The sequence below is a fragment of the Rhincodon typus genome, chromosome 18 (assembly GCF_021869965.1).
Source record: "Rhincodon typus isolate 14 chromosome 18, sRhiTyp1.1, whole genome shotgun sequence".
In the NCBI taxonomy this organism is placed as follows: Eukaryota; Metazoa; Chordata; class Chondrichthyes; order Orectolobiformes; family Rhincodontidae; genus Rhincodon; species Rhincodon typus.
The window spans coordinates 56,507,389-56,533,016 of NC_063349.1; the positions used below are offsets into that span (position 1 = coordinate 56,507,389).

The 25,628-nt window shown below is 43.8% G+C and overlaps 1 protein-coding gene across 2 annotated transcripts in view; it reads left to right on the forward strand.

The window, feature by feature from the left end:
- The first annotated feature begins 1,872 nt into the window (after positions 1-1,872).
- Positions 1,873-25,628, forward strand: part of LOC109918686 (PRKC apoptosis WT1 regulator protein-like) — a 129,461-nt gene continuing 105,705 nt past the window's right edge. Inside the window, exon 1 of one of the 2 annotated variants that reach the window (XM_048607675.1) lies at positions 1,873-1,944. In XM_048607675.1, coding sequence (XP_048463632.1) covers positions 1,888-1,944 — 57 coding nt within the window. In that variant the 5' untranslated portion in view covers positions 1,873-1,887. Of the gene's footprint in view, positions 1,945-22,832; positions 22,854-25,628 lie in introns of those variants that run through there. The other variant, XM_048607678.1, reaches the window with a different exon arrangement.

The following is a 25,628-nucleotide window of genomic DNA, read 5'->3' on the forward strand; positions in this document are numbered from 1 at the left end:
CAGATTCTCCAGCATCTGCAGTTCCTACTATCTCTGAAACAATTTTAACCCCATTCATTCATGAGATGTGGGTTTTGCCAGCTGGGTCATCTCTAAATTCAGAATCAACCACATTGCTGTGCGTCTTGAGTCAGTATAGGCCAGACCAGGTAGGAATGGCAGTTTCTGCATCCAAAGGACATTAGTGCACCCTATAGGTTTTTGGGCATTCAGCAGTGGTCACATGGTTGATATTGGGCTAGCATTTTATTTCAGATTTTTAATGGATTCAAATTTCACCACCTGCTGCTGTGGTGGGATTTTTGTCCCCACAACATTGGCCTGGGATTCTGGATTACTCACCCAGAGACATTACTACTTCACAACTCCCTTCTCTCATAGTTCCGGAGAATGTGATGGTGAACAGTGTTTGGCATGTAGCTCAATGCCCTTGGGGAGGAAATTCCAGGATTATGACCCAGCGACACTGATGGATATACTTCCAAGTCAGGATGGTGAGTGGCTTGGAGGGGAATTTGCAGGGGTTGGGTGTTCCCATGCATCTGCTGCCCTTGTCCTTCTAGATGGAAGTGGTCGTGGGTTTGGAAGATGCTGTTTGAGGATCTTTGGTGAATTTCTGCAGTGCATCTTGTAGATAGTACACACTGCTGTGACTGAGTGTTGGTGGTGGAGGGAGTGGATGGTTGTGGATGTGGTGCTGCATTTCCTGAATAGTGTCAAGTTTCTTGAGTGTTGTTGGAGCTGCACCCAATATTTTCTGGGCGTTACAGGTACAGTTCAGTCTCTGGTCAGTGGTTACCTCCAGGATATTAGTAGCTGGGAATTCGATGATAATAATGGCATTAAATATCAAGGTGGGATATTTCGGTTGTCTTTAACAAGATATTGGCGTTGGTGTGAATGATGCTCGGCACTTAACTGGCTATTTCCATGTTAGGCCAGATGCAAGCACAGTTATAACCTTTAAAAGACACTCCGATATAAGACATGAGTAGGAAAGGTTTGGAGGAATATGGGCCAGGAGCAGGTAGGTGAGACTAGTTCGGTTTGAGGTTATGGTCTGCATGGACTGGTTGGACCGAAGGGTCTGTTTCTGAGCTCTATGACTATTGAAAAATTGATTTCTCAACTCCGCCTTCCCCCCACCCCCAAAAAAAAACCTCAAAAACCACTGCTTCACCATCGCATGGCCTGGTGACACTGGGGAAATGTTGGAATTTACAAACTGACAAACTGAGATCAGCGCATTTTTACTGGGTGACTGTGCTAGGAAAGACAATCAAGGAATGTAGAGATGAAATGGTTCAATAGGCTTGATGTCCAATTTTGCCATGATCTTATTGAACATTCGGGCAGGCTTGAGGGACTGAATGGCCTCCTATTGCTGTGTTACTTTCTCAAAGGTATAGTGTCAAACAAGAAAGGCCTGTGTTTTCATCAGAATTTGGCAACTACAGACTTGGAGCTGAGCCTCTGATACTCTGTGTAGGGCATATATTTTTAAACAAAAGAAAAACATGATTTGTTGAACTTGCTACAGACTTGATTACCCTGCCTCACTTCCAAATGGGCTGTTCTCCAAGTTCATTCTGTTCAATTGTTCCCAGTTGATTTATTCCATTGTACAGAGCCAGTAAAGAGAACTCTGCAATCATCTGCTGCTCCTAAAATCTAATTTTCACCAAATGCAAAATCTCCTCAGAATTCAGTGGAGTTTTGTCTTGGTGAATGTTCTTTGCCCAGATGCCCATCCAGTACAGATTCACTCCCTTGGATTGAATGTTAACCAGACCCTGGCACCCTACCTGTGAAGTGCAGGTCAGACAGCAGTGTCGGTCTTGATTCAGTGGGTGTAAGAGGATTCTGAATTTCATTGCAAAGATTTGAATGTGTGATCCTGTTGACAATCCCATTGCACGACTGAGGACTGCTGCACTGTCTGAGGTACCGTGGTTTTTAATAAAACATGTCACCGTTGCTTCTTCTGCCAGTCTTTAAACCTGTGCCACCTCATTCTTGATCCTGCCAACAAAATGAACCATTTCCCTCTCTCTACTTTGACCTCATGGTCTTTAGTTCAGTTGAAGTTCAGTCATAAAGCTCAAAGGGAGGCCATTTGATCCATTATATTGTTGCTAGCAATTTAAGAAAACTGTTCAATAAGTTTCATTCCCCCATAGCCCTGCGGATTCTTCCCTTCAATAGTTTATCCAGTTCCCTTTTCAAAGTTGTTTTCTCTTGCCCTTTCAGGCAGCATGTTCCACGTTGCAACTCATTGTATAAAACTAAAATCCTCCTCCGCTCCCCCTCTTTTGCTAAAGACGTTAAAACTGTATGACAGCACAATCAGAGCTGATCCCTGCTGCTCTTAGCACTGTAGGGATGAGCGTTGCAGGGGTTAATGATTAGGACAGCCAGCCAACCCCTCAGATTATGTAGGTTTAAGTCATGGCAGTGTAGCCTTGCATCTGCAGATGTTTCTTTTGCAGGTGTTCAGTCACATCCCCTTTTGAAGAGGTTGATTTGTGCTGTTAAAGATCCCTGAATTAGGTTCAAAACATGAAATCCAGCTTTGTCGTGTGGAAACGTTTCTGTTGTTCCTTGCTGTGATGTGAGCACTGCTGACAAGGCACTTATTGCCCCTCTCTAATTGCATTTGAATTGAGTGACTTTCTTTGGTCCAAGTGTTGACAACATTGTTTTGGGTCTGGCGTCACATGTAGGCCAGACCAGGTAAGGATGGCAGTTTCCTTCCTTAAAGGACATTCGTGAACCTGATGGGTTTTTATAACAATTGACGTTAGATGCAGAATCACCATCACTGGGACTTGCTTTCACTTCCAGATTTATTAATTGGACCTAAACTCCATCAGCTGTTGTGGGATTTGAACCCACGTCTCCAGAGCATTAGTCCTGGCCTTTGGATTATGAGTGACATTACCACTATTGCCACTGCCTCTCTCAGAAAACACTCCGAGATCCTGGTAGGATTCCTTTGTGGGTCGAAGATGTCGCTGACTGGGCCAGCGCTTAGTGTCCATCTCTAATTGCCCAGGGGACAGTTAAGAGTTATATAATACAATACAGCACAGGAGCAGGCCCTTCGGCCCACTGAGCCACATCATGTCACTGTGGTTCTGAAGTCCCATGTCGTTCAGACCAGGTAAGGATGGCAGATTACTCTCCCTAATGGACGTCAGTGAATCAGATAAGTCTTTACAACAGTCGACATTGGTTGCATGCTCACCATTTGGCTAGTTTTATTCCAGGATTTTTCAGTTTAGATTTCACCATCTCCCTTGGCAGGATTCAAAGCTGTCTCACAGAAATGTAGCCTTGGGTTCTGGGTTACTAACCAAGTGATATTACCACTAAGCCACTGTCTTCCCTGTGTAAAGAACACATTCTGTATGTGACCAGCATCTTTAGAGGAATGAATCATTCTTTAAACAGCAGCTAATAGGTTGTATTGAATCAAGTGGATCTAAAGTCTTTTGAAGAATTGCTACTTTGGTATTTTGGCTGAAAGGAATGTTCAGCAATTGAGGGAAATGAGAAATGCAAAAAATCAAATCCTCATTTGTGCTCGACCTTTTTTTTTCATAACTTGGATTTTTCTCTGAGCATAATATTTTCATCAGTGTGAAGGAGAGGGAAGAAGCTAACTTTGTTGTCAAATGCCTTCTGTTGTAAGTTCTCAGTTTCAATTTGTAGTTCGACTGGCCTTTACATTTTGGGCGTGTCCTGATTCATTATCTGCCCTCGAATGCGGAAATGAAATCTCCCATTCACTGCCTTTTGCAATTCTTGTGTTCCTTGTTATTGAAACTCTTAGGATGGTTTCATTTTGCTGCAACTTTCTAATAGTAACTGTGTTCCCCTACAAAACTGCCAAATTTTAACATTTCAACTCTGGCTGTTTAAAACTCCTCTTGGAGATTTACATGTAGGATTCCAAACTTCCGGATTTGACCAGAGGCAGGTTAGCATGTAAAATCAAACAGAGGAATTTGAATTCAGCAAATCGGATAATCCTGGTCCTTGCTTACCCGTATCTTCGGAAGTCTCCCAGCACTCAGTAACTTGTACCCCAGTCTCTGATTCAAGTTCCCCCTGTCCAGGTACCTGCAAATTTTAATTTCAGTTTTGACACAGAATGAGTGATTAAAGCCAGCAGTTTCTCACATCCAGGTTTTAAAGGGATTGTATGGTGGTAGTTCTTATCTGGCATTGTGTATTTCTGAGCACCCTATACAAAGCTGCATTAACTGAGTTCTGGGAGCAACAAATTGTCGATGTTCAAATTGTTTGATAGGCAGATATCTGTGTGCTGAGTCAGGCAAGAGCAGAGATTTACAACTGTTTTATTGTTAGTGCATAGTTCGGTGTAAGCATCAGGTTGTACCTTTCCCCTCTTGATTCTTTACATTTCCAGAAGCCAATTCGTTGACTCATTGGGGTGGGATCCTAGCTCTTTAAACCCACCACCAACTCACCCCATTCACTAATGAACAAATGAGGCACTGCCCAGTGGGGGCCTTTCTTCTTAAAATTCACCTGGATGGGGAGATAATGCACTCCAGCCCCTGGAAAACTCCAGCTCTTAAGCACAAACTCCAGTGAACATTATCTGCTCTCAATTAACTGCCCTGGCTCACCCTGAGAGGGGTCTACATTTTGAACTGTGATAGTGATGGGACTGGCACCAACCATTACATTTCATTTCAAGTGCATGGTGATCTGTGTAAGTGTGTAGCCCTTCTGGCTCTTTTGTCTGGGAGTTGTGCATTGTCTGCGCACAGTCAGGGTATTGTGAGACCGTACAGCTGGGGGCTACAGACACTCAGTCATCCCGAGGAGGAACTGTGATTCTTCATTCGCTTTCTCCTCCTCTTCTGACCAACAATGTCTCCTTACCACCATTTCCCTGCCCCTGGACAGTCTGCTGTGAGGTGACAATAAAACAGGTGACACATGAACTGGACAAAGAAATAGTCATGTTGTGCTGAGCAAACTCCTTAAAAACAAAAAAAAATGCAGTGGTGAGCAGATAATCTGTTCTTGTGGGATTATTTGAGGATAAGTATTGGCAGGAAAATGGAAGACCCTCCCATCCAGTCCCCGCTGAAACCATTCCATGGAATCTTTATCTTAAGGTGATATTAGTGGGCTTAATGCTCCCCTGTTTGTTACTTTCGTCACCTCATCAAAGTGTTTATTTCTATCATCTGATGTTGTTCTGCTTCCAAGCAATATTGGTTCACCAATGCCCTTTGGGGAAGTATATCTGCTGTCCTTGGCTTGATCTGGCCTCCATCTAACCACAGCAAGTTGATTAACTCTTAACTGCCCTTTTCACAAACACTAAGTTGAAGGGCAGTTGGGGATGGTGATGAATGCTGACCTTAGCAGGAAAGTCCATTTCCTATGCTTGGATAAAGAATAAGATTTTAGAAGCAAGAGTAGGCCATTTGGCCCATCAAGCGTGCTCATGCTATTCAAAAGATCATGACTGATCTCACCTCCACTTTCCTGCATTATTCACATATCTCTCAATTTGCTTAGTTTCTGAACGTGCATAGAGATTTGCCTTGAATAAGCTCGAGGACTGGACATGACCAGCTCTCTGAGGCAGAAATTCCAAAGTTTCGCAGCATTGAGTGAAGGTATTTCTCCTTATCACAGTCCCGAATGGTTTTATCTTGAGACTGTGTGACCCAATGTTCAAGATTTCTCCAGCATCCATCCTGTTGAGCTTTCTCACCATCGGTCGTGAGTCTGGGAGGAGGTGAACATGGGAGAGGTGAGGTCAGCAAGGTTAAATGCAATATATTTTAATGCAGGGAGCCCGAAGAATAAATCAGACGAGCTGAGGGCCTGGATAGTCATGTGGGACTATGGTATCATAGCTATGATCAATTGAAAACTGGGCAGGACTAGTCGTTTGTCAGTCCTGGTTATGGAGTATTCAGATGCGATAGAGAGGAATGAAAGAATGGGGCCTGAAATATTATAGCAGCAAGGAGAGAAGATAACTTTGAAACATGTACAAATAGAAATCAGAAACACAAAAGGGGCAAACACGCTGTGGGTGACAGATTCCCAAACAGTCAGGGAGATCCAGGTGATCAAATATCTTTTTAAATTCACTTACAGGATGTGGGCATCACTGGCCAGGCCAGCATTTATTGCCCATCTCTAATTGCCCAGAGGGCAGTCAAGAGTCAACCACATTCCCTAAATATGGAATCAAATTTCAGACAATAATAAAACAGTAGAAGCCTGTGCATTTAGCTACCCAAATATTAACTGGGATACTTTTGGTGTGTAAGTTAAGGAGGAAACAATGTTCTTAAATTGCATCCAGGAGAGCTTTTAATCAGAAAGCCCGATAAGGGAAGGGGCAGTTATGAATCTAACATTCAGAAATGAGCACGGGCAGCTCGAAAGCATATCAGGAGAGGTGCCTTCTGGAGATAGTGGCAATAACTCTGTCCCATTTTGGATCCTTATAGGAAAGGGTGACGATGGAGTGGGAACCAACTGTCTAAACTGGGGAAAGGCTAATGTGACTAAGATAAAATGATTTGACTGAAGTAGACTGGGAGCAGCTACTTGCGGATAAAACTGTGTCAGAGCAGGGAGAGGCATTCCAGGAGGAAATACCAAGAGTACAGGGCAAAGGGTGAGACCAAAAGCGCAGAACCCAGGTGCCAAGGGGCATAAAAGTTAGGAATAATTAAAGAAAAGCTTCTGGCAGATACGGAGGGCTCAGTGCAGCAGAGTCCCAAGAGGAGTATAAAAGTGTAGGGGAAATACTAGAAAGGAAAGAGGGCAGGAGAAAGCATCCATGGATAGAATCAAGAAAAACCCAAAGGGGTATTTTAAATATATAAAGAGTAAGACAATGATGAGAGAGAGATTCTCTGTGGTCCCTAATGGACCATACTCTGTATGGACCTGGAAGATGTGGGCACAGCCCTCAATGAATACTGTGTTGGAGTCTTCAGAGTGGACACAGGGATAGTAATGAGGAAGGAGGACTGAGAGAGATTAGAAGAAATGAACATGGAGAGAGCGAGGAGATACGAGTGGGATAAACCCATAGGCCCAGATGTGATGTATCCCAGGCTGTTGAGGGATTCAACAGAGAAGATACAAGGGAACCAGGCAATAATTTTGAGATCCACTCTGGCCATAGATGTGCCAGTGGACTGGAAACTGCTCACATCATCTCATAATTCAAAAAAGGGAGATAAGAATAGACCAGCAAATTACAGACCAATCATTCTAACCTTGGTGGTGGGTAAGTTATTAGAATTCTGAGGGATAGACTATGTCAGAAGTTGGAGGAAAACACATTAATCATGGAAATTCAGCATGGACTTGGTAAGGGAAGGTAGTGTTTCAAGAATTTGAACAACTATTCTGAAGAGGTAACAGGCGTGTGGATGAGGGTAATGTACTTAATGTGGTCTATATGGAATTCAGTCAGAAGTCACACGACACCAGGTTCTAGTCCAAAAGGTTTATTTGAAATCACTAGCTTTCTAAGTGCTGCTCCTTTGTCAGATGAAGTGACTACATGGAATTCAGCAAAACTTTTTATAAGATCCCTTCTGGTAAACTGGTCAAGAAAGTAAGAGCCCGTGGGATCCAAGACAAAAGTGAGAGGCAATGCACTTGAGAGAGCTAACAAGGCAAAGGATCACAATGTGGGATAACACCGTGTGGAGCTGGAGGAACACAGCAGGCCAGGCAGCATCAGAGGAGCAGAAAAGCTGACGTTTCGTGTTGGGTCCCTCCTTCAGATGAAGGATTATAGTGTGACTGGTACAACACTAGGAAGTACTGCAGATGAAAAGGACCTTGGTGTTGCATATCAACAGATCCCTGAAGCTCATAGGGCAGGTAGATAAGGTGGTTAAGAAGGAAAACAGGATACTTGTCTTGATTGGATGAGTCATAGAATATAATAGCGAGGAGTTTATGATGGTGCTGTACATAACATTAGTTCATCAACAGCTGGAGTACTGTGTGCAGTTCTGGTCACCACATTATAGAAAGGGTGTGTTTGCTCTGGAGGGGGTTCAAAGGAAGTTTACCAGGATGTAGCATGGGCTGAAGGGTCTGAGGGTGTGAGGAAATAGCAGATAGGCTGGGGTTGTTTCCCTTGGAGCAGTGAAGGTTGAAGGCAGACCTGAGAGATGTGAGAGATTACAAGGGGCATGGACAGGGTGATAGTAAGGCCCTTCTCTTCATTAGGAAAGGGATCAGTAACCAGGGGGCATTGACTGAGGATAAGAGATGGAGACTAAGAAGAGCTGACAATTTTGTTCACCTAGAGGGTGGTGGGAATATGGAACGCACTGCGTGAAAAGGTGATTGAGTCAGAAACTCTTGTAACATTTCAGCAGATGTTTAGTTGCCTTGCCACAGCCTCCAGGGCTAAGGGCCAAGAACTGGAAAATGGGATTACTGTGGTCAAATCTTTGTTGACCAGCATTGACAAGATGGGTCAAATGGTCTCCTTTTTTGCCGCAAATATCTTGAGTCTGATATGTTTCAATAAGATCACATCTTATTCTTCTAAACTGCAAGAAATATAGGCGTGGACTCGATTAATCTCCACTGGGGCAATCTCGTCAGTCCAGGAATTTGTCTCATAAAACCTGGTTGTACTCCTTTGATGGCAAGTTCATTCTTCCTTGGGTAAGGAGGCCAAAACTGTACCTAGTCCATAGAACATGGAAATGAGAGCAGAAGGCCATTCAGCCCTTTGACCAGCTCTACCTTCAGACAGATCATGGCTGGTCATAAATCTCTGCAACAGTTTGTCCCTCTGACCATTTTCCAATATTCCTCCTTCATTTGTCTCCAGAAAGCTATCCCTGCCTTGAACCCCTCAATGATCGAGCTTCCAGAACCTTCTCGGGTAGAGAATTCTAAAAGTTCAGTATCTTCCGAGTGGGAGAAAAAAAATCCCTCCTCATCTCAGTCTTAAATGGCCAGCCCTGTTTCCTGGGACTGTCCCTTGGTTCTAGAGTTGCCATCCAAGGAACACATTCAACCTATAATTTTTTGAAACTCCTCCTTAGTCTCTCCCTGATGAAATAGTTGCACTGTTTTTATAATTCATTCCCGGGATGCGGGTGTCACTGGCTAGGTCAGTTTTTGTTGCCCATCCCTAATTGCCCAGAGGGTGAGAGTCTGGAGTCACATATAGGCCAGACCAGGTAAAGATGGCAGTTTCCTTCCCTAAAGGATATTGGTGACCCAGATGGGATTTTCCTGACAATGGACAATAGATTCATGGTCATCAATAGATTATTAATTACAGATGTTCTATTGATTCAAATTCCACCATCTGCCGTGGAGGGATTCGAACCCAGGTTCCCAGAATGTTATCTGTGTCTCTGGATTAACAGTCCAGTGATAATACCACTGGGCTATCACCTCTTCCCCCCCCCCACCCCCCAAACTGTTATTCATACTGGAGTGTGATTGATTCTGTCAGCTCCAGTCCCTCTCCCAAAGGGTCAAAGGTTACTATTTCTGCGTGCAGCTTGATGTAAAAGTCACCATTACCCCATCCTGTCAACTGGTTGACACAACTGGTTGTGGTTTAATCTGAGGGTCGCCATGCCTCGGGCAAAGGGAGAGGTTGAGAAGGAGAGTCCTTCATGGTAACCTCAGCTGGTGCAGGAATTGAACCCATGCTCTTGGCTTCACTCTCCATCCCAAATGGTTGTCCAGCCAATTGAAATAACCGAGCCCCCACTTCCCCAACACCCCCCCTCCCCCATCCACCACCACTGTTATGGAAAAAGCAGAATTGGCTGGATAGACTCTGCAAGTCTAGCAGCTTGTGTGGAGAGAAAAGCAGAGTTGATGTTTTGAGTCTGATGACCCTCCAGAGAGTGTACCTGAGACATTAGCACTCTGTTCTCTCCAAAGATGCTGTCAGGCCTGCTGAGTTTCTCCAGAAATTAGGTTTTATCTCAGATTTCCAGCATCCTCAGTTACACTATCATCGAAACTGCTGTCACATCATTCCCTGTGTTAGGACGGCATGTTAACGCGGAAATACTGAGAATCTTTTTACTGCCTTATGTTTCTTTGGATTGAGTTATTGGATCGTTAAGCAACTATATCTGTTACAACCTTGGACATAAAGTGCCAGTTCTTCTGATGTTGTGACATGCACTGAAGGAAGTTGTTTAAATTTTTATTCTGCACTTCAGCCACAGTCCTCAGCTTTGGAATTCTCTCCCTAAAGCTCTCCTGCTGTGCTCCTCTCCACTCTGCCCTCCTGTCCCACCCTCTACGTTTCATCCACCCCCATTCTCTTCTGAAGTGAGTATAAAGTGCCAGGTTTCCCTGGGAGCTCTGCCTTGTTACTGTGGGAGGGATTTGGAATGGAAGAGCACTGGGACCTGCTGGTACTGCAAGGAACTTGATGCTTTTCACCTTTGAAGTGTGTCTGGATTAATGTGGCGTCTAGCAGAAATGTAATCACCAGATACAGAAACAGTGCAACCGAAGCAGTCTCCTGTGCTGATAATATGGTTTACAGTCACCACCCTCTCCTTAAACTATTTGCAGAGTCACCGCCCTTAGCAATAAAAGGTAACCTGAGGAGTGATGTGATGTTAGCGAGTTGGTTATTCTGTTGTGTTGTTGAAAAAGCGCCATATTTGCTTAACTAAACGTTGCTGAGATGCCAGTGTGACCCGCTGTGGCCTGGATGCAATTTGTGTAATATTGTGTTTGTTCACCAGAACTGTCGCTTCTGGGATAAGATGATTGTTCAGTTAGAGCAGGATCTGCTGCTTTAAAGGTTCTGTGAAGCCAAGCAAGAGATTTTCCCAAAGGATGCTGTTGGAGGATTTTAGCAAAAGCCTGTTTTAATCATTTGGCTCAGGAATAAAGGATCCACTAATTGACAAGGGAATATAGTTGAGCACAAATTGAAGATATACTGAGAGAAAGTAGTGTCAGTCGACAGTGGACCATTTTTATGGACATTGTATGTATTGACTAGCATGAGCTGAGTAAGTGTATGGAGGATGTGCTGACACAACTCGCGTGCATTCCTTCACCACCTTTCACAAGTGAGGGCGTTATTTTGACATTGTTAACAATTTATTCAGGTTATCGGAATGTCTTTGCACATCCCTTGAGAAGGTGGTGGTGAGCTGCCTTCTTGAACCACTGCAGTCCACCTGCTGTAGGTTGACCCACAATGCCCTTGGAGGGGATTCCAGGATTTTGACCCAGTGACACTGAAGGAATGGCAATATATTTCCAAGTCAGGAAGGTGAGGGGCTTGGGGAATTTGCAGGGGTGGCGTTCTCATGTATCTGCTGCCCTTATCCTTCTAGATGGAAGTGGACATGGGTTTAGAAAGTGCTGTCTGAGGAACTTAGGAAATTCTAAAAGGTTGACAGACTAGTTGCAGGGAAGATGTTTTCCCTGCATGGGGAGTCTAGAATCAAGGGACAGAGCCTCAGGATATGGGGTTGATGTTTTTTCTTGGTTCACTTGTGTGTTTATGGGTGTTCCTGGCTAGATCTGCATGTATTGACGAATTAGGACTGGGATGAAAGATTCCTTCACTTGGAAGGTAGGAACCTGTAGAGTTCTTTACCACAGAAGGCTGTGGAGGCCAACTTGATGAACATTCAACAAAGAGAGGGATACATTTTTAGATTTTTCGATACATCAAACACTATGGGGAGAAAGTGGGAGTGTGGTGTTGAGAGATCAGCCAAGAATGGTAGAGGCAGTTCACTGCTGCCCCTATTTTCTATGTATCTATGTTTCAATGAGTTGTTTCAGTGTACAGTAGCAGCATTCTGTACTGAGTGTCGGTGGTGGAGGGAGTGGGATGTTTGTGCATGTAGTGCCAATCAAGCGGCTGCTTTGTCCTGGATGGTGTCGAGCTTCTTGAGTGTTGTTGGGGCTGCCCCCATCCAGGCAAGTGGGGAGTATTCCATCACACTCCTCACATATGCCTTGTAGATGGTGGACAGGCTTTGGGGAGTCAGGAGATGAATTACTCACTGAAAGATTCCTAGCCTTTTACTTGCTGTTGTAACCACTATATTTGTTTGACCAGTTGAGTTGAGTTTCTGGTCAATGGTAACTGCTAGGATGTTGATAGCAGGGGTTTCAATGATGGTACTGTCATAAAATGTGAAAGAATGATAGTTAGATTCTCTGTTGCTTGGCATTTGTGTAGCGCGAATGTTACTTGCCACTTGTTAGCCCAAGTCTGGATATTGTCCAGATCTTATTGCATTGAACACCAACTGCTTCAGTATCTGAGGAGTTGTGAATGGTGCTGAACATTGTGCAATCATCGGTGAACATCCCCACTTCTGACCTTATGATGGAGGGAAGGTCATTGATTAAGCAGCTGAAGATGGTTGGGCCTAGGACACTACCCTGAGCAACTCCTGCAGAGCTGTCACGGAGCTTGTCTATGTGAGATAGGGATCTGAAGGGGTGAGAATTGAATCAGCAGCTGGTTTTACATTTCTCTCAACTGACTTCAAATGTATTAATAATGAGCTGTTAACTGAGCCGCTGGCTATTTAATAGTATCTCACAAAGTCAAGATCTAATTCTGGGACCAAGTGTGGTTTTCTGGTTATGGTCAGGCTGCAGACTGAGGAACAATTGGGCCATGTGGATCTAAACAGTCCCCATTTTGGACTCATACATTCTGCCCCTGCTTTTAAATTTGGATTCTAAATATTGGTAACCTCATTTAATAAAAGTGACTGAAAAATTTTGTGTAACATCTTCCCACTAACAGTCAGGCTGATGGTGGGAAAGAGTTATATTACCCGTGCCATAGATTTACAGGAGCAGTTTCTTTTCTGAATGCAGTGTTGGATAATTGAAATGACAAATGTCACTGGAAAGTTAACATACATTTATCTCTTCAATCCTAATAAAATCGTGACTGATCTGTTGCCTCAACTCCACTCTCCCAAAATTCTCATTTCCCTCGTACCCAAAAATTTATAGGAATTCTTTGTTGAATAACTGAACATTTGAGCATCTGCAGTTCTGTAGGGCAGAAAATTCTAAAGATTCACAGCCCTCTGAGTGAAGGTTATAACTCGCACAGAGATAGTAGGAACTGCAGATGCTGGAGAATCCGAGATAACAAGGTGTAGAGCTGGATGAACACAGCAGGCCAAGCAGCATCAGAGGAGCAGGAAGGCTGACTTTTCGGGTCTGGACCCTCCTCTGATGCTGCTTGGCCTGCTGTGTACCTCCAGCTCCACGCCTTGTTACCTCTGAGTGAAGGTATGTCTCCTCATCTCAATCTTAAATTGTTGACTCTTTGCTCTGAGACTGAGATGCCATTTCTGTGCTCCCAGCTGAGGTCAGCTCCATTGGCTGGATGGCTGGTTTGTGATGCAGTGATGCTAACAAAGTGGATTCAATTCCTGCACCAGCTGAGGTTACTCTCCTCAACCTCTTTCCCCTTGCCGGAGCTTTGGTGACCCACTGGTTAAACCATCACCAGCCATCTTTCTCTAATGAGAGAGCAGCCCGATGATCTGGTAGGACCATGATGACTTTGCCTGTTATTCAGATCAGATCTGCTTCACTCTCTAGTTTTCCTGACCCTTTGCCATGTGGCATGTGGCTCAGTAAACAATCCACATGTAATTATCTTTAATATTCTGCATTTTCATTTGGGTGCTGACTCTTCAAATACTTTTAGCAGAGAATGCTCCTCATCATATCGTTGTATCTTCCATGGAGCTAAGGTATGGGGAGAAGGTGGGAATATGGTACTGAGATAGAGGATCAGCCATGATCAGACTGAATGGTGGAACAGGCTTGAAGGGCCAAATGGCTACCTCCTAACACTGACTTTGTGTTTTTCTGACAGTTTGATCCTCCCTTCTCACTGCACAACCCGACCCCTCAGCCTGGCACCAGGAGGGCAGAGCAAATCTTTGGAGTTCCCAGACACTGCTGCAAGGTCTAGCCCCTCATGCTTATATTGTCTCATATCACATCACATTCCTCTTCACACTCTCTGCTTGAATACCATCCTGCACCAAGGATACTCTGCGCGTCCATCTGACAGTCCATTTCCTTACTCGCACAGTAACAAGCACCCTGTTAGTCAGAGTCAGGGGCTGCAGCTCGTTCACTGCTACATCCTGCTTTCCCATTCCTGCCTGCCTGACGGTCTGTCACATTCTCCTGTTCCTCAGCATTGACTAAGGCTAAAGTTTAACCTGTTTCTTAGCTGTGACTGCCTCCTGGAACAAACTGTCTGAAGAACTGAACCACCCTCCCCAACTGACGCTGTAGCTCAGGCACTCTGCCCTGAAGTTGCTCAAGCTGCAAGCGTTTATCACAGATCTGCTTGTCTAGGACTGCACTGCACTGCATTGCATGGATTCCCACATTTTTTAGTCTTGGTATGCCACCATCCATGCAGTGCCATTTGATTCATTTGTCAATTAGTCACTAATTTGCACAGCTAAAGTAACAGCAAGCTTCCTGGCTTGGAGACAAAACAACATTCAACAACGAAAACAAAAAAAACACCAACTCCTGGGGACTGTAAAAGGTTACATAAAGCAGCCCCTCTCACTGGAATTCCCACCTGGACCAAGCAGCTGTGTTAGCCCTGGTTTCCATTCATTTCCTCCTTGCTTTGTCTCCATGCTGTGCTCCTACTCTGTGATGAATTGGAAAACTCCTACCAAGAGTCTGAGAGAGTTGATTCTGATTGCAGCGTGCATTACGATTCTGTATGTTTTGATGTTGATTTATCACTACAATTACTGCACTTGGTTAGAATGTATAATGTTTAACACAAATATGCCTCAAAATTTTGACACATTGATCCCAGAGTAGTCTTCTATCTATTCTGCTTGTATTTTTTGAGGTGGGCAGTAGGACAAGGCTTTTATTTGAGTAGTTTCATTGACTCACTGATGAATGAAACTGTAAACTTCAGGATCACTTCTGCTTGAGGTAGATGAGATTATTGGAAGTGTTGAATCGACCCTGAATCTTGCCTGGTAGGCCCCTATGACTGGTAAGGATAGCAGGCCTCAGCTAAAGAAAGCAACTTGCATGTAATTCATGGCCAGCTCCAATTGGAATTCGGTGTTCTAATGGTCGTAGTCTCCTCCAGACCTGTTGGCTTCCATTTTTGGCTTCGATCTCGGCCCCTGTTATTCAGATCAGTGGCTTCAGTTGCCTAGGACTTAAACTCTGGAATTACATCAATTCTTTTAGCAAAAGTTTTGGTCACCTGTCTGCAAGTCACCTCCTTTAATTCACTTTTCTTTAATCTGTGCAGTACTATTGGGATGTTTCCCAAGTTTACGGTGCAGTGGAAATGGATCTGTTGTACTGTAATTGAAGCAATTCTTTGCGCGTAAGGTTGTGAAAATCTGGAGTTCTCTCTCTCTGAGAAATGTTGACACTGGGGATCAATCGAAAATTTCAAAACTGAGTTTGATTGCTTTTCGTTGAAGGAGTTTTTAAGGATTACAGATTCAAATCAGTGTGGATGGAGTTCACAGAGCTAATTGAGTGGCCCTCTGGTTATTATAACTTAGTGGGTTCATGGTAGCCATGAGTTTAGCTATTGAATTAAATTAGAGCATCAACCAGGATCCTATTGAATGGCAGTGCAGCCTCCTATGGAAGAATGGCCTACTCTGGCTGTCTGTGTTTCTTTAACGGTTTGATCCTCCCTTCCTTCTGACTCCATGACCCTAATCCTCACCCTGGCACCAGGAGGGCAGTGCAAGCCTTCGGAACTCCCAGATACAGCTCCAGGGTCCAGTTCCTAACGCCCTGCTGTTATTAGCTTCTATAACGTCACTTCCTCTTGACACGTTCTTCCTGAATGTCCATTTTCACCATGCACCAAGGTGGCACTGAACCCGTGTCCCCAGAGCATTGCCCCGGGTTTCTGGATTACTCGCCCAGTTACATTACTAACTACTTGCCACCACCTCCCATGTGACATGCGGACTGAAAAATTGTACGGATTCCCATTTCCCATCTGGAAAACGGACCTGCACTAAGCCAATGCATTTGTGAGCGTGACTTTGCGCTCTGTCTCTGATTCAGAAAGACACTTGAACCTGCTCTTTCACTTCCGAGACAATAATTGGGGATGTCGAGGGAGTGGTTTAATTTAGTGATTTTGGCCAGGTGTGTCTGTGCGTGTGGTCCGTTTTCTGACCATGATCCTGGAGTTTAAAGTCCAGTGCAGCTGCACCTCTTATTTTGAAGAGCTGGGGTTATCAGGGGTGGGGGAGGGGGGGGAGGCGAGCGGTTGGTGGTGGAGGAATTTGGTTTGAATTTGCTGTCTCCTTCCCCACCCCCCTGTGAAGTTTCTCAGCAGAGCCCTACTGCAGGTGAGATGTCTGAAAGCGTTGCTGCTACTGTGTGCCCCTATAGCGGCAGCTGGGAGAAGGCTGGCTCTGTGCTGTGATCCTGAGACAGCTGGAGCCACTTAGTGCTGTTTTTATCATCCTTAACCTCTGAAGGTTGTGTGGATGCTTGGTCACATGGCACCGAACAGAGCTTCAAGCTGTCCGACTGATTACAGGATAGCATAACCATGTGAATTTTTCTGAATCCTTCCCATAAATACACAGATTAAAAAAATGATAACTGCTCAATCTGTCTCACTTTTTTGCTTAGTTTTAAATTAAGAAAGGCTTCCATCCAAATGATGCATCTCGCAAACCTTTTCTCAATGTCCCCAAGCACTTCACGGGTTTCAAAATGTTGTCACCAGTGTAAATTAGGAACTGCCCCATCTATGTTTGTGTACATGTTCAGCTGTGATTTATAACAGTGAAAATTGTGTTTGGCGAGATTGGACAGTGTATCTGTAAATCTAATACTGCCAATGCTTGTATTCAAAGCACAAGCATTGTAAATTTAGTTAAAGTCATGTGAATATTTAAAAACAATGAGATTCTAATAACTCTTGCAGCGTATTTTGCAGACCGTAGAGTTCCAGAATATTCAGATGGATCTGGGAACTTTTCCTCTCACTTGGAGGCTCCAACCTCTCTGCTTCACAGAAATAGTTGTTTAGCGAAAAGCAAAGAATTCTCCTCATGTTTTCTTTTCTTTCATGGATGCTATAATTAGCTAGGCCAGTGTTTATGCCCATCCTTAATTACTCAGAGCATAATTAAGAGTCAACTACATTGCTGTGGGTCTGGAGTCACGTGTCGGCCAGACCAGATGAGGATGGCAGATTTGCTTCCCTAAAGGACATGAGTGACCCAGATGGGGTTTAATGACAATCATGATGTGGAGGTGCTGGTGTTGGATTGGGTTGCCATGTGACTCTTATACCTATCATCTTATTCCAGCCATTTGCTTTAGCTTTGGCACCATCTTTTTTTTTTTGTAATTTTCTCTCTGCTTTAATTAATCAGATCATAGGTCATCCCCTCTCTTGCTATCCAGCTGTCAATACTTTAATGACAACGCTGACACTTTTGATCCCCTGCCAAGAGTTGGTATTCAGCCTGTGACACTCCACTCTCACTATTTGTACTTATCTGTTGACACTCTTCATTATCTTGCCATTCTCTCTCTGCATATAAATTCTGTGCCTGTGCACTTCCCTCCACTTCACCTGACGACGGAGAAGTGCTCCGAAAGCTTGTAATTTCAAATAAGAGATAGTAGGAACTGCAGATGCTGGTGAATCCGAGACAACAAGGTGCAGGGCTGGATGAACACAGCAGGCCAAGCAGCATCATAGGAGCAGGAAGGCTGACGTTTCGGGCCCAGACCCTGCATCAGAAAAGGGGGAGGGGAAGGGGGTTCTGAAATAAATAGGGAGAGAGGGGGAGGCGGATAGAAGATGGATAGAGGAGAGGATAGGTGGAGAGGAAACAAACAGGTGCCACCCGAAGGTTGCAGGAACAGCAACTCATATTCCGCTTGGGAACCCTGCAGCCCAATGATATCAATGTGGATTTCACAAGTTTCAAAATCTCCCCTCCCCCTACCGCATCCCAAAACCAGTCCAGCTCGTCCCTGCCTCCCTAACCTGTTCTTCCTCCCACCTATCCCCTCCTCCCACCTCAAGCCGCACCTCCATCTCCTACCGACTAACCTCATCCCGCCCCCTTGACCTGTCCGTCCTCCCTGGACTGACCTATCCCCTCCCTAACTCCCCACCTACACTCACCTTTACTGGCCCCATCCCCGCCTCTTCGACCTGTCTGTTTCCTCTCCACCTATCCTCTCTTCTATCCATCTTCTATCCGCCTTGCACTCTCTCCCTATTTATTTCAGAACCCCCTTCCCCTCCCCCTTTTCTGATGAAGGGTCTAGGCCCGAAACGTCAGCCTCTCTGCTATGATGCTGCTTAACCTGCTGTGTTCATCCAGCCCTGCACCTTGTTGTCTCTAATTTCAAATAAGCCTGTTTGACACAACCTGCTGTTGTGACTTCTGACTTTGTGACAGTATTGGTTACTGTTAGATGAGCTTTTTATTCCAGAATTCTATTGAATTAGAATCTAGTCATCAGTCGTGGTAGGATTTGAACCCACGTCTGCAGAGCATTAACCTGGAATTCTGCATTGCTGGTGCGGTGAGTTACTGCTTTCCTACTGCGAACACGTTTTCTCCTGATATTTTCAATCAGCGTCACTGAAACATTTAACTGATTAACACTGGAAATGGAGACATGCTGCTGAAACGGTTCATTCGGCCAAGTGTAGGAACGCCAGCTTTCAGACCTTCACAACAATTTATAGTGCATGAGAAAATGCTGCTCCTTGGCTGGCAAGTCCATTGAGATTGGCCAGAACTATACCATGGAGAAAGCATTGGGGAACTTGCTAAACTCCTGAGTTAAAAAGGTGCAAGTTTTGAGCATATTCCTTTTCACAGAGAATAGTCCCCAAGTATGAGAGTATGGGGTTGACTGATTATTTTCAATCAGTTGTTAACATAGCTGTGTGCACAATTGGGATTGTTCGGTAAGTGTTCCACATCTAAAAGCAGACCACTCGTTTTTGGCCTTGGATCAATTGTTATAAACAAATGGTTTACCTGATTGATGTACTTTTGTGTGTGCAGCATTACTGTGGCATCATTTCGGGAAGTGGTTTCCTGAAAGGGTAAAAAAAAAGGGTTTTCAGAATCAAAATCAAAGGAGATAATTCCTTGCAGTTTTGAGCATTAGCATCTTGAGTCTGTCAGTACTGGGATCTGGTAATGAGGTATGTACTGAATGTGCATGTGGCTTCCAAATTGCAAAGAACATCCAGTATTAAAATAGTTAAAGAGCCCAGTCTGTGAAATTATTTCCTTATTAGGACTGTTGTGTTCCTTGGCAAGTTCTTATGATCTATGCCAAAGCCATTGATAGGAAGTTGGAATTATTTCACATTATTTAGTTATGTGTAACTTATGTTTTGAAATCACCGTTCTTCCAAAAAATTTCAATTTGCATTGAGCAAGAAGCAAATATGTTCCTGTTTTACTGTGTTAGATTATTCCAAACAAAGAAAGCAAACTTGTTCCCCAATGTTAAAATGACAGGAAAAGGCGCCTTAATCAGAATTCCTGTAGCCATCTTTTTCTTTTCTCTCTCTCCACTGTTCGAGATATGTAGGCTAGTGCTTGATTGCTTCTGTTCCTAACCTGTTTTATCTTGTAGTATTCCATCTCATTGTGTCCAGCCACTCCAGCCATTTATCCTGTTTGTTCCTATTTTTCTCTGAGGTATAGGAGGACATATATTAATAGAGCATCTTTCGTGATCTCAGGATGTTTCAAAGGGCTTCAGAGTTCAAATGTGTTTCAAAAAGTAGTTACCATTTTGCAAAAGATGTATGGCTGCTAATTTGCATGCTGTGAGATCCCATTAATAAAGTGCGATGATAACCAACAGTCTGTTTTTGTGATGTTGGTTGAGAAGTAGACATTGGCCTGGACACCAGAACGATGCCCCCCCACCCCCAACTTGTCTGTGAAATGGTGCCATAGGACGCACTCTGAATCCACCTGAGGGAGGTCAGATGGGCCTCAGTTTAACATCTCGTCCAAAAGACAGCACATGTTGACATTGCAGCAGTCCCTAAGGTTTCTGTTAATGAGCTTTTTGATATATCTTCTTGAGCAATCTTGTCTTGACTCAGTCTCTCCGAGGTGTTGAATCTTGCTTCATTTGAACTTCCTGTGCCATAAAGCAAACTCACCACCAGCAGCGTCACAAACCGGATTCAGTGGAACGGATGAGTATAAATATGGTTAAAAAAAATTCGAAAGAGCTTTTTTCAAATTGAAAAACTCAGTGCTTCCATGGGAAGAGTGTAGGATTCAGAAAGCTATACTTGTACAATCATACAGTGAGCTAGGAGAGCGTTCACCTGCCCTGCCTGCCTGTAGGGTTATCAATTTCCCCCTACTGCCTTGCTGTTTTCCAAAGAGGTCTTTGGTTCATTGGCTTTATGTAAGTGTGGGGATGGATACAGTCAGAAACCTGTAATTTGGTCCTTGAATGGTTTCCTGGTGATCCAGTCAGAATCTTGTGTGTATGTTTTGTGAAACCTGTGACTGAGAAACTCTGGTCATTTCTTCTGATCGGAAATTGATTTGTACCGAACTGTCTGTTAACTGCCACATCAAATTTCTCCACCACTCCATTGCAAAAATGTACAAAGGTACAGAGAGATCTAGCTGCGACTCCATCCCTGTTTGAGTTCAGCTCCAACAACACTCAAGAAGCTTGACACCATCCAGGAAACAATAGCCTGCTTGATTGGCACCGCATCCACTTCCAACACCATCGACGCTCAATAGCCATCCACAAGATGCACTCCAGAAATTCATCAAAGATCCTTAAAAAGCACCTTCCATACCCACAACCACTTCCATCTCGAAGGACAAGGGCAGCAGATACGTGGGACCACTACCCCCTGCAAGTTCCCCTCCAGGCCAGTCACCATCCTGACTTGGAAATATTTTACTGTTCCTTTGGTATTGCTGGATCAACATCTTGGAATTCCCTCCCTAAGGGGCATTATGGGTCTACTCAACACCCATGGTTATACTGCAGTAGTTCAAGAAAGCAGAGAAGGGCATCTAGGATTGGACAGTAAATGCTGGCCCAGCCATTGACACCCAAATCTCATGAGTGAATAAAAAAAAATCCTATTTTTGTCCCCATGCCCCTTATGTCTTTAAAAGCCAAAAATTTATCTCGTCTCTTTCTCAAATATAATCAGTGACACGGCCTCCACATCCTACTGTAGTAGAGAATTTCGTGTTTTTTTTTTCTTTATTCATTCACGGGATGAAAACGTCGCTGGCTAGGCAGCATTTATTGCCCATCCCTAATTGCCCAGAGGGCAGTTAAGAGTCAACCACACTGCAGTGGGTCTGGAGTCACGTGTAGGCCAGACCAGCTAAGTATGGTAGTTTCCTTCCACAACGGGTATTACTGAACCAGATGGGTTTTTCCAATAATCGACAATGGATTCATGGTCATCATTAGAGTCTTAATTCCAGATATTTATTGAATTCAAATTCAATCATCTGCCGTGGCAGGATTCAAACCTGGGTCCCCAGAACATTATCTTGGTATCTGGATTAACAGTCCAGTGATAATACCACTAGGCCATTGCCTCCCCTCAGTTTGCTATCCATTAAGTGATAATCTTTCCGTATCTCAGTCTTAAAACGCTCCCCCCCCCCTCCCCCCAATATCCTGAGACTGTCATAACATGTCTGAACAGGTTGATTACACATTTATAGATCATGCATGTTGTTCAGTATTTCCTGCTGTTATGTATTTGTTAACGTGCTGGGTCATCTCAACTCAAAACTGACTGTTCAGGCAGTAACTCTAACTGCAGAATGATACCAGGTTGACAGGGCAACTAGTGGAGGAGGAAATAGTCCATTAAAACTTTTTTTTAAAAGCCTGCTAAAGAATTTTGAGCAGACTTCGGAGTGTTTTGCTCAGTATGTAAAGAAATGGTCAAATGTCCCTAACTTTCCCCATCGTGCAGAAGACCAGAACCTTGGAGTTCTACAGCGTCCACTTACAGCACTAGTCTAATTATCTAAAATGATGCATGTTGTTCCAGCTGTGAGAAGTGATTAGAAGTATTTATAGAATCAGAGGTTACTTAATTTATTAACATGGGGCTGGTTTCCAGCTAAAACCCCCTCTTAATGTGTCTCACCTGGAAAATGTAAAATGATACGAGGTTTACATCATAACTTGGTCATTACAGCTGTACGTGTTTCAAAACACCATATCGTGGAAAAAAAAGTTTCTTTTTAAAATCTTGAAGATTTGTTCCTGTACAGCATTGTTCCTACACAGTGTTATACATTGGTTTATTCCAAATATGTCTTCCATTGCCTTGGAATATATGCGTGCCAAATTCTCAAATTGCGCCAGAGCTGTTCACTGGGTAAGGATCTTGACTGAAAATCATGTCTTGTGGTTTCTCCCTCCAAAACCGGTGAACTTGCAAGACTTGCATCTCGGCAGCACCTTTCACACCATTAACAAAACACTTTGCTGCAAAGTGATTTTGGAAGTGTCATCGTTGTTGTCATGTCAGAAATTTGTGCGTAGACTCCCCTAAATAGCTATGTTATAATGACTCAATAATCTGTTTTAGTCATATTGGTTGAGGGAGAAATATTGGCCAGGAACTCCTCCCTATTCTGCAAAATAATACCATGAGATCCTTAACATCCATCTGAGAGCAGATGGGCATGTGTTTAGTGTCCCATCCAACTGAGGCTCCTGCAGCATTGGAAATATATCAAGCCAGAATGGAAGTAAGTTTATTCTTTATCCTGAAGGACTGCTTAAGAGGAGAATACTGTGAGTGTCAGCTTTGATTTTGTTCTCAAATAATTGGAGTGAGACTTGAAACTTCAGGGCTGGAGCGCTGCTCATGGAATCTGACGTGTTTATATAAACACCGACCTGAACATGTTGCTCAGTGATGCATGGATGTAATATTGCAGATGTTGAACATTGCTACAGATGAGCAGCATGAAGAAAGCATGTGAATGCATGAGAAAGGATGCAGAAGCGATAGATCAGAATGTTATCTGAGGTGATTCGACTGTGAAGAGAGAGACTAGATGGGTTTGGGCTGTTTTGCATAGAACAGAGAAGGCTGAGGGAGGTCTGATTCAGGTATGCAAGGCTCTGAGGGGCATAGGCAGGGAGAAACCTTTCGCTTTTAGTAGAGGAATCTATAAGTAGGGGGCATGGTTTGAAGGTAAATAGCAGGCGGTTTAGAAGAGATTTGAGGAAAAGTTTCACGCAGAGGGTGGTGGATATCTGGAATTGACTGCCTGAAAGTGTGGCAGATTTGGAAACCCTCCAGACATTTAAAAAGCATTCAGATGAGCACTTTAAATGCCATAGCATACAGGGCCACAGGCCAAGTGCTGGGAAATGTGGATGGAGTAGGTGGATGTTTTTAATGACCACATGACGAATCTAGGAATTCCTTTCAATGTTGTCAACCTGTGGAGTTGGTGCTGATGGATAGTTGAATCAAACCAATGCAGTGATTGAAGAACATTTTCCAGTCCTGGTTTGGATTAAGGTCGTATGACCTGTTAGAATTTGAACAGTAACCACCATAAACAAACACGTCCCAAAGTCAGAGAGCATTTACTTTCTGTTCACTTGTGCAGATTGGGACACTTTTTTTTTGAATGTGAGTTTTAAGCCTGCAGCTCACTATTGGCCCAGACTTGTCTTTCTAATTTGAAAACCTCTATATGATGAACTTTAATTTTTAGTGGATTATAATTGAGGAAGAACTGTGGCATCATTTTACCATAAAGTTGCTAAAAAGTGTTTAAAATCCAAAGCTTGTTGCACGAGTGCATTTACTGAAACATGGATAACATTATTGTTAATCTGAGAACTTGCATTGATATCAAAGGTTGAAGTATTGAATGACACATACATCTTCTTAAGGCCAGTGGTTCAGTAAAGCTTAGATGATTTGGTTCCTGAATTGCAGCAAGCAAAAAAAAATAGGGTGTCTCCACACTCGTTATGGTTAAAATAGGATAAATGTCTTGGTGGTCAGGTGAAGGATGGTGCTCCCAATTCAATCATAGCATTGTACACCATTGAGCAGGTTTTCACAACCTGGGCTGCGACCCTCAGTGAGGTAGGTGAATGAAATTTGGGGTGAGTGGGTGTTGGGGTTCATGAAGCCTGTGTCATTGTGACTGTAGTCTGCAGCAGGCCTCAGACGAATGGCTGCAACATGCTAAACATCAGGCTCTTTTGGCCAATTCTCCTCAATCTAGCTGCTCTGGATAGTAACTGTTCTACCTCGAGTGGGCCTTCCCCATTGACAGGCCAAGCAGCTGCTGATTTACTGTGGTTCTGAACAATAGCCATCACTAGCCCATTAGTTTTTTCCAAAATCTGTGACGTTCCTCTGTTCGTCTCATGCTTTGCCTGTCTCGTGTCTTGGGCTGTTTTGTGGAGTGTACTGGAGCCGTTGTACTCTTGACAGTTTAATGTGACTGCAAATAGGTCTACAATTCCAGTCCCCTACTCCTAAACCCCACCATCTGACCCTGCCAATGTCCACTCCCTGTCACAGTCTGGCTGCAAATAGTTGCTTGCCCCTGTGAGTGAGAGAATGAGTATATAAGTGCGCGAGAATAAATGAGTGTGTGTGAGTGAGTATCTCTGATGTGTGTGTGTGTATGTATGTATGTGAAAGTGTGTTTGTAACAGAGTAACTGCGTGTGAGTGAATGGGCATGGACGGTGTGATTAATTGAGTGACAAATGGTGAGTGAGAGAATTTGAGTCAGCAGATATGTACGAAAGAGACTAGAGAGAGGGGAGTATGGGTGACACTGAATAAGTGAGAGATTGTGAGGAAGTGAGTTTGTGTGTGTATGTGTGATACTGTGTGAGAGAGTGAGAGGCAGAATGACTAAGAATGCATTATACTTCATCAGTCCCTGCTCACATATTGAAACCGACCCCTGCCCAACTTGGAGCTGGGATTCCAACAACTTTCACCCTTCCAAACGGGGTCCCAATGGAAATGGGAAGTTCTGACATAGAAGGAGGACCTTCAGTGCATTGTGCCTGTGTCAGCTCTTTCCAAGAGCTCAGTTAGTCCTGGCCCATTTAGTTTTGTTCCTTTGGGACTTCTTATGTAACTGAGTGTCATTTGACAGTTTTAGAGGACAGTCAGACTTCTCTTTTTTCTGCCTTGCCTCTTGTTCTTTTGCTACTTACTTCAGTCTCATTCTTCATCTTCTAATGCCCCTTCACCTTATTTCCTGAAAGTATTTTCCTTGAAGCTGCATTCAGTTTATTAAGTTATAGAGTTATTCCTTGCCACGTTTCTGCTTCTGTCACTTGGGTTGTCTTAAGTTGTGGTTTGAATTTTAAATTTCAGATCCCTCCAGACTTCAGACTTCATTTTTCTCTACCTCTGTAACTTCCTCAAATAGGATGTTTCCCCTTGTGGGAAAGACTAGACCCAGGGAACGCAGTTTAAATAGAAGACGATGGTAACATATGTTTTCTGTCAGTGTATTGATAGTCTCT